Source organism: Camelina sativa, chromosome 9, assembly GCF_030686135.1.
Source record: "Camelina sativa cultivar CO46 ecotype springtype chromosome 9, ASM3068613v1".
Classification (NCBI taxonomy): Eukaryota; Viridiplantae; Streptophyta; class Magnoliopsida; order Brassicales; family Brassicaceae; genus Camelina; species Camelina sativa.
Genome location: NC_141888.1, coordinates 27,563,787 through 27,576,226, shown reverse-complemented (window position 1 = coordinate 27,576,226; position 12,440 = coordinate 27,563,787). Strand labels below are relative to the sequence as shown.

At 37.3% G+C, this 12,440-nt stretch overlaps 1 protein-coding gene across 1 annotated transcript; it reads left to right on the top strand.

Moving 5' to 3' along the window:
- Positions 1-7,309: 7,309 nt before the first annotated feature.
- Positions 7,310-11,103, top strand: LOC104715521 (zinc finger BED domain-containing protein RICESLEEPER 3-like). The gene is made up of 5 exons (XM_010432917.2): positions 7,310-7,342; positions 7,601-7,682; positions 9,135-9,208; positions 9,353-9,813; positions 9,996-11,103. The coding sequence occupies exons 1-5, from the start codon at positions 7,310-7,312 to the stop codon at positions 11,101-11,103; spliced, it is 1,758 nt and encodes a 585-aa protein (XP_010431219.2).
- The last annotated feature ends 1,337 nt before the right edge of the window (positions 11,104-12,440 follow it).

Genomic DNA, 12,440 nt, shown 5'->3' with positions numbered 1-12,440 from the left:
GCATGTACAGTTTGCTGCAATATGATGGCAAATTATGAATTCTTTTCGTCAGATGAATGTACGAGTGAAACTAACATCCAATTTCATACCTATGTGGCTATGTGTCATGTATATTATGGAATCAGAAAGAAATGGTGAACAACAATACATAACATATTTTCAAATTCGAATAAATGTATATTATTTATTCGCTTACAAAATATCAAAGTTACCGCTACAATCACTATTTATACAAGGAAATCAAATATTTATGTATCCTATAGTTTTAAAATTTGTCTGTGAATAAAGATTCATTTTGATGGATAATTATCAATTTTAATTGCGATAATATTTATTGAAAAACATAACTTTTAGATATGTCCCAGTTTTTATCCAAATATACATAAAGACTGTGTCTATCATGAAAAGTGAATTTGTAACACATCTAAATAAGTAAATATATATTTTAGTAGAAAAAGATGTCCAATAAAACGAAAAAGGACTTAAGTGAATGCAGACAAGGGCACATGGGATCTTTAGTGATTTTCTATAGTGTGGGCACGAAATTTCATATTCAATAAAGTCTATCATGATCATGATCATAATTTGTAATTACGCATCAAAATGTTAGTTCGCGTTATTGACTACAAGTCTACAAACCACTTTTCTATCTTTCTCTTTTCAATATTATATCAAAAAGACCTCAGTTTCATAACCATTTTACTAATGGAAGGATTCAATTTAAATCTAGAATATATAAAACTACAACAAAGCGATTTAAATCGGATAATATTGTACAGTTCTACAAAACATTTGCGATTCTGTAGACCATATCGCGAAGCAAGCTTGTCGTTTCTCCATTTTTGTATTGTTTTTGTAGATGGCTAAAGTTTTAAATTGAGGTTGATGTGCTTAATATATAGTGTTTGATTAACGGGTTGGTGATGATATTGAGTTGGGAAACACACACAAGCCTTCATTAAACTCCATATTTGATGTAAAAAACATTGTTAATTTTGTGTTCAGTGATGTTTTCCTTTTTGAATAAAACCTTGATTAGATGACGTTTCATAGTTTTGGCTGTTTCATACGAGATTAACGTAATTTACAAATTTAATTTGTGGGGATCATGTATAGGTGTGAAGCTATATCACATGATTCACAACCACTGTTGGATTGTCAAAATAAAAAGATAACAGAATGATAATTGATGGAGGTGGGTGGACCCGGGAGGACCCTAAGCTAGGCTAAATATTCCATACTAAACGTTAGTTAAATTTATCAAACTAAAATGTAATACACTGATTAACAAATACTAATGCCACGACGCAATATTGTCCTTTTATGAATTAGGCAGTTTTTTTTTTTTTTTGGGGGGGGGGGGGGGGGGTTTATATATTAGTATGAAACATTTGAACATTAACACATGATCGACGAGACAAAACAAAAACGATAATTAAGTTGATAAACTACGTACTAACTAATAAGAGTAACAAACAAAATTAATTACATTTGTTATTCTTTACAAATTAATTACGTTGTGTATTTGTATTGTGTTGTATTGTAGTGAACGTTTCTTTCGCCAATATTTGTGAGACGCGAATGATTGGAAACTTTAACTTTACTTAGAAACTTTTTTACTATATGACAGGCCTCTATCTTAAGAATATTATCAAATTGCATGCAATAAGTAACGCCAAGTTAACAAAGAAATATTTTTGGAAGGTTCAAGGTTGAGTCCTTTGTGTCTCTATTAAATGAAATCTCTCCCTCTTTACGAACAAGAATTTAAGTGGTTTATTGGAGTTTCTGTTAGAAAGTAGGAGTAATGATTTATGTTTTGACAGTATTATCAGAAATTAGTATCCACATCAAAGAAATTACATCTGACTGTATAAAATAACTAGGGTATGTCAACAACTAAGATCTATCTTTTTCGGACAAAATATCCTTCAATCTAGTGCAACATATTAAATGCAAAATGCCACAATTAAATGCTCTTGTAAAACAATTTATTACAGCAACAACAAAAAAATATTTGAAAACACGACTTATATAACAACGTGACATATAGTCTAAGAGAACCTCGATGGTAAATTAGTAATAATGATTAAAAAAAAGAGTTCTTGTTAGACTTTAGAAATTGTATAATCGCTTAATATTATTACCTTCGTTATAATTTTTTTGATAATTTTTATAGTTAGCTACACATATGGTTAAACTCATAAACCAAAACATTGAATATAACTAAAAAGAAATTCGAGTGGATAAAAAATCAGCAACAAGCTGAAAATTATATTTTGATAAATAAAGTTTATAATGTAACTTCATCTGCCAAAGAAAGCTGACGAGAACTTTATCTAATTAAAGAGATGAAATAATGATAGATTTTTATATTAAGCAAAATTTAGAAAGGAAATAAGTGATGTAGTGTTTTCTGTGTACTTTTGAAAATTATACACGAAACTCAATTATAGTGGGGAAAAGAAAAGAAGAAAAAGCAATCACTTTTTAAGTCGAACTTTTTCTTTTTCTTCCTATGGATTTCCCAAGAGGCTCCAATAAACCCTACAACGACTCTCTTTCCGAAAGGGAGATTCATGAGTTTAATTTTTATTTATTGAATTAAAGCTGATTCATCTTTCTTCTTCGATTATATATCGATGGAGGCATGGAAAGATGCCATTATTCACGTTGTTTTCGTCTCTGTCAACCTTTTCTTATGTAAAATGAAAAAGAAACTAAGCTTTTCATGCGTTGCTTATGAAATATACCAAATATAATTGGAACATATTTGTTGATGATAAATATATAAATGGAGAAGCATGTCATCGTTTTTTGGAGTCATCACATCTATCATCAAATGTTGTTATTTCAATTAAACGAAAGAAATTTACTAAAGTAATTTATTTGACCACTCGAAACAATATCATGTTTTAAATTCATTAGAACAGTTGAATGTATTATTTGACGATTATATTCACCTTGAAAAAGTAATCACTAATTAGATGATAGAAATTTGGATCATTTTTTTTATTTTTATAAAATTTCAAATTAAAATCGGTGGATAAAATTAGTAATGCTACAAATTCTAGAAAGACCAACGAGAAACCCATAAAAACAACTTCTTGTTACTTTTTCAGTTAGTTAAATCAAACAAAATTGGTTTTGTGGATTACGCCGCAACCGAAATTTGTAAGTCAATTTGCATTACCACTTAAAACCCCTATATATATAGATCATCGAGAAGCTAGATATGCATGTTCGTGTAAGACACAGACGTCAGACGGTGTATCCAAATTGCAATAAATATAAACACCTAATGATAATTGGCATGATGGTGACTAGCAGAAGAGGACAAGCTACATTTTATTTAGATGTTAGAAGCTATGCAAATAGCTAGAGCCCCAAATAATTAAATACATTTACGTCTACCTAAATGCATGTACGTATCCACGTATTAAAACGCTCACATATGTATAAAAGCACCACGATGAACGTATATGGGTTGGTTGGGTTACTTCGGTACATGGTATTTTTTTTTTTATCAACCAAGTGCTTCTATTAATCAAATAGAAACAATACAAAGATAAGGATGAAATATCCCAAAGTTTAAGAAGATACAAATTAAGGCTTTCCCCAAAGCCATAAGCATGATTAAAGGTAACAACGACATCAAGCAAGGGTCCATGATAACAGGGGCGGATCTACGTTATGGTTTGTGGTGGCAGCTGCCACCAGTAATATTGTAATATCAAAAAATTTACACTAAACAGAAAAGGCTAAATAGCAGAATGGTTTGAGAACAAGGTAAAATATGCTCAAGGTTGAGGGTTTGATTCCACCAAGTGGTAATCTGTCACCAGTAATAATTTTTGCTGGGTCCGCCCCTGCATGATAGCTATGAAACAAGTGCTATAGAGCAAATGGAAACAAGCGGAATCAAGGTTGCAAGAGTGGACATCTTCGATAGACTCGAGAGATGACAAATAGGTCACAGTCAAAAGGCATTGTGCCGTTGATATGAGAAGCAGAGCCAAGTAGCTCGCCGGATTGAGTAACAATAGCCAAGTCAAGGCCATGGTCCGGGTTTCGGGAACAAAGGCCCGTATGGTGGTGGAGGTATTGGTATCAGTTTGCTTGAGGCATTGGTACTTGAAGTATGTGGCCGGAGATGGCGAGAGGTGATTGTTGGTGGAGAAAACTCTGAGACCATAAACACACCCTCGGTAGCTTGCAATCAGAACTGAGATGCCATGAGACTTCAAGGGTTTCTGAACAGAAATGTTCACCAATGGGACTAAAACCAGGGTTCGCAAGCAGCAGGTGTAAGCCCGTATCATAGTAGGTGGATCCTCTCTGCTAGCCCTGGGCATTGGGTACTCGGGTCGGGTTCGGGTAGGAACCGATCGGGTTCGGATTTTTCGGGTAGAGGAGTTTAGGACCCAATAGGGTAAACAGAAAATATCAGTTCGGGTTCGGTTCGAGTCTTACCGGGTTCGGGTCAGTTCGGATCTAAAATTTCAGAACCTATAAATACCCAAAAAAATCGGATATCATTCGGGTTCGGGTATTTTGTACCCGATTACCCGAAATTTAACCCGAAAATCTGAATTTTACCCGATTATTCAGAAATTTTAATGTTAAATATTAAAATAAATTTTTTAAAATAAATATTTTTTAAAATATAGCTAAATATTTCAATATAATTTTGGTTATTTTGAGTATTTTCATTATTTTGATCTAAGAAAAAATAATATTTTTGAATTTTAAGTTGTAACTTTGAATAACAATGTTATATAAAAATATATATAACTAATATTCTCTATATATGATTTTATTACGGGTATGTCGGGTACCCATTCGGTTTTCGGTTCGGTTCCGGGTTCGATTCCGGTTCTTCGGGTTTAGGAGATTAGGACCCAATAGGGTATTTTACCGGTTCCGGATTCGAATTCGGGTCCATATTTTCGGGTCGGTTTCGGTTTGGGTTTTTGGGTCCAGTTTTTTTGCCCAGGCCTACAGTCTCTGCCATGGAGATCGTGATCAAGAATTCCACACAGAGTATGAAGTCGGTGAGATACTAAACGATGAAAATCAGACCTTAGATTCGGGAGAGAGGTTGGTTGTGAGGTTTTGTGGGCAGGAGAGCGTACAAACGGAGTTACTAACATGTACGAAGAGCAAGTGTGATACCGTGACACTCTAGGTGGACCCTCTCTGCCATGGAGATGGTGATCAAGAATTCCACACAAAGGGTGTGATCGGCAAAACACGGACCAGGGAGCAGCAGACCTGAGCTTCATAAGGGATGGTGATTGTTGAGGGTTGAGAACATATTGATAACTCCAGTTTCGGGGACCAGTAGACAATGACACATCCTGAGTAATAACCATAGTTCTACCACACCCTATGTACATCCGTGACAGCCTAGCTAAGTGGTTTCTCTGATGCAGTCTTCGGACACCGAGGCTGACCAAATAATCTAGACAAAGTCGAAGGAATGACAAAGGGTTAAACAGAGTGAAACCTGGGCTTTTGTAATTTGGGCGAGTCCTCATGTAAAGCTACCATGCCGATATCAGATCTGGAGTTCAGATTTGAGAATTGTAACGCATAGCGGCTGGCCCGGGAGGTTGAGATAGACGTCTCCGGTGAAAGCACATACAGAGCTGCCAAGCGCAGGGAATGGTCTGTTTTCAAGACGGTAGTCCAGCAGCGGAAAAAAGCACTTTGTTGGAGGTTTCCTCACCCACATTCGTCTCCGTCTCCGCCTGCCAAAGCTCGGGTGACAGTTGGGGAAAAGAAATCTGCAGAAGTGGTAGTCATTCCGGATCGATAGCTAAAGGGACAAGGGGACTTGATTTCCGTCGGCAGTGAGGCTGAATCGTAGTTGATTTTGGTTTTTTGCAAGCCTGTACCTGAGACTGGTGGGATGGAAAGGATCTTTGTAGTTTGCAAAACGGGAACCAAAAGAGGGAAAAAGGGGAAAAGAGAATGAAAAAAAAAACTAAGAGAGCAAAGGAAGCAGAGAACGGAAGCTAATATCGCTGTACCCCGACGCCGGCGAGCAGAAACTCCACCGGCATCAGAGAGATTTGGTGGTAGCGCTCCTCCATATTCGAGCTTGGGAGAGAAAGTTTTAGGGCAAACTCAAACTATTCAGATTATCAGAGGCTGCGGTACATGGTATATACTAGCAAATGCACGTGGTAACATGCCACCACCCATACGACAAATTTCCTATATAGTCTGTCAAAACAAATCAATTGACTGGTTACGTATAAAAGTTATAAGATTGTGCTAATATATTATTAGGGTAGTGACACTTTTATGGCCGAAAGGCTGTTGAACATGAATTTGATAATTATTAATTTTGTTAATTTAATGTCAATCACTGAAAAAAGTTTTGACTCAAATTCTAAATGTCATATATATATATATATATATATATTTTTTTTTGATAGGAATGTGAATATCATATTAGGAATGAAAGAGTTTAGGTTATACAAAATAAGCTTAACCTAGAGAATGTAAACCTTGCAAAAAAGGATAAAAAACAAGAATTACAAGGAGGTGTTGGTGTCAAGCAGCACATAAAAGATCATAGCCAAAGTAATATGAGGTTCCGAAATTGATTTATGAAGTTTTTTTTTGTTAAAAGGCATTTAAATTTAAATAGCATGTAGCAAATGTTTTACATGGCCAAAGACCCAATACTGGAAGCCCAATGAAAAAAGAAAATTAGAGATATAACTAAACCAAACAGAACCCATAGTTAAAACAGAACCAAGTTTGAACCGATTAGTTGAAACCGAACCAGAAAAACGGTTAGGCACTAGAAGCCAATTCAAACCATCCCATGCTGCCATCAATGATTGGCAGAGAATCGAGATCGAGAGAAGAGAAAGAGACTGAAAGAGAACCAGCGGCGATTAGGGTTTTCCACTTTGTGGCTAAGAACCTACAAACCAGAGTTGAAGCATATTGGAAGACAAGGTCGAGTTGGAATCACAGAAGCTTAATGCTCTGTTTCGAAGAAGAGAATCGATCTGTTTGACAATGAGATCGGCAGATTTGAAACTGTTTCGATGGAGGCGGTGGTTCCTTTCCGTCCACAAGTGGTAGATCGTAGCTTGCCAAGCAGTGAAGAGGAGGATCTTTGCATCCCGGGTTCCTTGGAAGTTTATGAGTCGTTGAAGACAGTCTGACCAAGAGCGCACAGGGGAAAAGGAGCGGCGATTGGCGATGAGATTCCAGATGCTCCAGCTGAACGGACAGTCGAAGAAGAGATGATCACGACTCTCATTATTCGATCCGCAGAACAGACATGACGGATCTAGCGATAGACCCCAAGATCAAAGTCTGTCCCGAGTTGGGCAAATGTTCAACACAAAAAGCCAGGTGAGGAATCTATGCTTCGGAATACCCTTAGTGAACCAAAAAATCCTGTGCCATGCCACCTTAGGTAGGGTTTCTCTCAGGGCAGTGTATATATTTCCAGTTGATGGACCATCTCGCAATTGATCATTTAGCCACCAGACATACTTATCCTCTTCATTTGTTAATCTCAAAGTAGTTAGCTCAATGTGGTAGTTGACCTGTTTATCTGACCATGCAGGCGGTACTCTCCAGGAGCCTTGACGCCATAGGTCAGCAATGGTTGATCTTTGCGATATTCCCAGAGGTCCCTCATTACTCAGGTAAGTCGACAGCCGTCCAAGATTACAGCAGTGATCGCTCCAGAACCTACAGCTTTTGCCATTTCCCACCTTCATCTTTATCCAAGGGTAAACCTCTTCCCGAAGCTTTAAGAGCTTGTTTGTTAGCCAGGAGAACTTGGTGTTTGGCTTCCGAGTCTAGAAGTTGCTGAGATCACCCAAAAGGACAGTTAATCTGAACCAAGCAACCCACACCGAACCTGACCTGAAGAATAAAAGCCAGATAAGTTTTAGCATACACGCTGTATTCCACTTTCGCAAATCACGAATTCCAAGTCCTCCTTCTGTTTTGTCATTAGTGATAGTTTCCCAAGCCACTCGAGCCGAGTGATGACCCTCTGTGGTTCCTTTCCACAAGAAAGCACTAGTTAAAGAATTTAATGTAGGCCTGGCAATCCGACCCAAACCAAATTGTCCAAACCGAACCGAACCGAGATTAGGACAATTCGGTTCGATTTTATTTGATTTCGGATTCTGATCGGAATGGTTAAAAGAGAATTTTGGTTATGTAATCGGTTCGGTTTGGTTCGGAGAGGCATAACCGACGGAAACCCGAAAATTAAACCCTAGCTATTTAAGCTAATAATCCGGTTTATTTCATTAGTTACCAATCTAACCTAATCTATCTAAACTCTCTGTCTTTGTGGCGACTGAGAGAAGAACTTCGATTTTCTGTTCGATCATGTGTGTTCTTGTCTCGATCAACCTTGTTCTCAGACGATCCAGTGTAAGTTCTCTTTAAGCCATAAACAGTTAAACTACTTGATCCGTTGTGTCTTTGATTCGTCGTGTGTCTTTGATTTGTTGTGTGTGTTTGTTTTGTTGTGTGTGTTTGATTTGTTGTGTCTTTCATTCGTTGTGTGTCTTTGATTGGCGACAGATAAATCGATTTATATTCGTTGTATAGATTTAGGGTTATTAGTTGTTATGATAGGGTTATCTTGGTTTGGTTCTTTTGCTTTGATGTTCGATAGTTATTACTTGTTGAGATAGTGTTGTCTTGGTTTGGTTATTTATCTTTGATGTTCGATTAATATGTAATATCTTGATGTTCGATAGTTAGTATTTGTTATGATAGGGATATCTAGGTTTGGTTCTTTTGCTTTGATGTTCGAGACTTATTACTTGTTAGGATAGTGTTCTCTTGGTTTGGTTCTTTTTCTTTGATGTTCGATTGATATAACTTGTTAAGTTAGTGTTGTTATTGGATTGATATGTTTATTTTGATGTTCGATAGTTATTAGTTGTTATGATAGGGATATCTAGGTTTGGTTCTTTTGCTTTGATGTTCGAGACTTATTACTTGTTAGGATAGTGTTCTCTTGGTTTGGTTCTTTTTCTTTGATGTTCGATTGATATAACTTGTTAAGTTAGTGTTGTTATTGGATTGATATGTTTCTTTTGATGTTCGATAGTTATCAGTTGTTATGATAGGGATATCTAGGTTTGGTTCTTTCTTTTGCTTTGATGTTCGAGACTTATTACTTGTTAGAATAGTGTTCTCTTGGGTTGGTTCTATACCAGATGAGTTTCGATTGTTATGATAGTGTTGTTATTGGATTGATATGTAATCTCTTGATGTTCGATAGTTAGTATTTGTTATGATAGTGTTGTTCTTGAATTGATCTTTTTCCTTTGTTGTAACTTAACAGATGTCTCATGATTCTGGTGAAGACAATAGCGACCCCGTCCTACATGAAGAGATTGATGATGGTTCGCTAGCTTCTTCATTTGGAGAGAAGAGAAAACAAACTCAGCCGAGGAGAAAGCCAGCTCATAGGTCTCATGTTTGGGAGCATTTTGTTCAGCAAGCACATGATGATGCCATTGCAAACTGTCGGTACTGTGGTCAAGAGATAGGATGTGACACAGTGATTCATGGAACAAGTGCAATGAAGAATCATATTAGTAGGTGTAAGTTGTTCAAGATGCATCAAGAGAGTGGAAGTCAGAAGGTGTTGGCTGGTGGTAGCAGTGGTGTAATGACAGCAATCAAGTATGATCAAGGTTTGTTCATAAGGTCTGTGAATGAGATGATCGTCCTTAATGAGCTGCCGTTTGCATTTGTGGAGTCCGAGGGATTTAGGAGATTGTGCAGCAACATGCTTCCAATGTATACTGTCCATTGCAGGAAGACAGCGACATCAGATATATACACTATGTTTCTTCAACACAAAGAAGCTTTGAATGAGCTGTTTAGTAGGAGAAGTAGAGAGTTTTGATGACAACTAATATCTGGGTAGCTCCAACGACTTCTTGTAGCTATATGGTGGTAACAGTTCACTGAATTGACAGAGATTGGAAGCTGCAGAAGAGGATCATTAGTTTTAAGCCAGTCACAGATCACAAAGGTGATACAATTGCTGAGCACTTGGTTGCCTGTCTAGAAGAATGGGGAATCGAGAAGGTCTTCACAGTAACAGTCGATAATGCTAAGGGGAATGACAAGGCTCTAAGGGTTTTCACAGACGCTTTGATCATGAGAGGACCTGATGCTTTAGTAAGCAATGGTGATTATTTTCATATGCGGTGTTGTGCGCATATCCTCAACTTGATAGTGAGGGATGGTTTATCCAAAGCAAAAAGGAGTATAGTTTCAATCAGAAATGCGGTTAAGTATGTGAGATCATCTGGTGATAGACTGAAGTTGTTTCTGTTGAGGGTCGACACAGGGAATGTAGGTAGAGGTAGTTTGTGTCTTGATGTTGCTACTAGATGGAATTCCACCTATCTAATGCTGACAGCTGCAATCAAGTTTCGGGTTGCCTTTGAGAAGATGTTGGCCGAAGATAAGTTGTATAATGACTATTTCATGGAAACTGAAGAAAATGGAGAGGCTACGGGTGATGAAGCTGAGTTGAATGGACAGAAGCGTGTTGGTCCTCCTACTTTTGCTGATTGGGATCAAGTGCAGAGGTTAGTTAAGTTCTTGAAGATATTTTTCAACTGCACTTTGTCTTTCTCAGCCACCAAATCAGTGACCTCTACTTTTTGCTATAACGAGATTGTGACTATTGAGAGGAATCTGATCAATCTAAGCACAAACGGTGATGTGCTACTAAAGACAGAAGCGATGATGATGATGAGTAAGTTTGAAAAATATTGGGATGGTCTCTTGAACATGAATCCGCTTGTGATCATCGCAAGTGTGTTTGATCCCAGGAACAAGATGCAGTTTGCTGGGCTTTGCTTCAACAAGCTATATGGAAAAGACAGTGTTGAAAGTACTCATCTAAGATCATCAATCAAGGGTGTCATGAAGAAGCTGTATGCAGAGTATGTGATGAAGTTGAGCTTAAGTGAACCTGGAGTACCAACTACTGCTGGAGTTGGAACTAATCCTGTAGTATCCGCAAATGATTTGTTTGATTTGTCGGATGAGGATGGATACACTATACTCTGAGATGGTGGCTGAAATTACAAATGAAGAATGTAGCAGTGAGTTAGATATTTACTTGTTGGAGAAACCGGTGCCAAGGACTCCATCTGCTTTGGGATTGGACTTTGATGTTTTATCTTGGTGGTGGCGCAACAGTTCTAAATTTCTAGTCTTATCCAAGCTAGCTAGAGATATCCTTGCTGTTCAAGTGTCGTCGGTTGCTTCTGAATCCGCATTTAGCACCAGTGGTCGCATCTTGGACCCATATCGCAGTTCTATGTCACCTTTCATGGTTGAATCGTTGGTTTGCACTCAACAGTGGCTAAGGAACACCATTCAAGCTGAGAAATTAGCCAGCTTAGTTCAGATGTTTGAAGAATTGCAGTTTCATGAGTCCTTAGGTAATCATTTTCTCATAATTCTTACATTTTTCATTACGTTCAAGCAAATTGACTAATTGATAATCATTTTCCTTGTGCAGCTACACAAAATGCGACTCATGCAGCTGCAGTTCCGTGATGTAGAGATGAACAAAGGAGACTAGAACCAACTAATGATCTTATTGTCTCTCACACTCTATATCTTTTTGCAAAAAAAAAAAACTGATAACTATTAACTATTTTTTGGAATCGAGTTAGTAGAGAATGACAATTTGGTCTGGTAATAGGAGAGGATCATTGGTATATTGTCAATTCTCATTCTCGGTATTAACTTTTGGCAAGTGACTTATTTTTTGAACAAATGTCTCCTAATATCTTTGTAACCTAAGTATTAGACCATCATGGAGACTTTTGTAAGTGTTCTTTTTTTTGTAAATTGTCTCCCATAGTCTCTTTATGTATAAGAGAAGTAGGATTGACTGATGAACACTTGTACTTGTTGTTTTTTGTAAGCATGAACTGTATGCTATCATAAGCACTTGAGATGTTAAATGTAATGAAACAGTTTGTATTTTATGATGTTGTTGAGTTGTGTTTGGTCTTATATAGTGTTTTATTAACATTCGGTTATTAACCGAAATAACCGACCCTCCAAACCGAATAAACCGTGTCTGAACCGAACCGACCCGATTGATTAATCGGTTAGTTTCGGTAGAGGTTTCAATTTCGAAATAACCCGATAACCGAAAAAACCAACCCGAATAAACCGAAGTCGCAGGCCTAATTTAATGTATCAATACATTTCTTTGGCAGGAGAAAAGCTGAGCACCAGAAATTCATCAAGCCAGCAATCACGGTGTTAAGGAGCTGTAATCTTCCCGAAAATGAGAGAGACTTTGTTGACCAGGCATTTAAGTTGCTCTTAACCTTCTGAATCAGTGGAGCACAATCCAAAAGGGTAAGCTTTTTAGTACACAAAGG

Coding starts and splice junctions, on each gene's coding strand:
- LOC104715521 (XM_010432917.2), top strand. CDS start 7,310: ATGACGGATCTAGCGATAGACCCCAAGATCAAA. Junction 7,343..7,600: donor CGATAGACCCCAAGATCAAA/GTCTGTCCCGAG, acceptor CTGACCATGCAG/GCGGTACTCTCCAGGAGCCT. Junction 7,683..9,134: donor AGAGGTCCCTCATTACTCAG/GTAAGTCGACAG, acceptor TTGTTATGATAG/GGATATCTAGGTTTGGTTCT.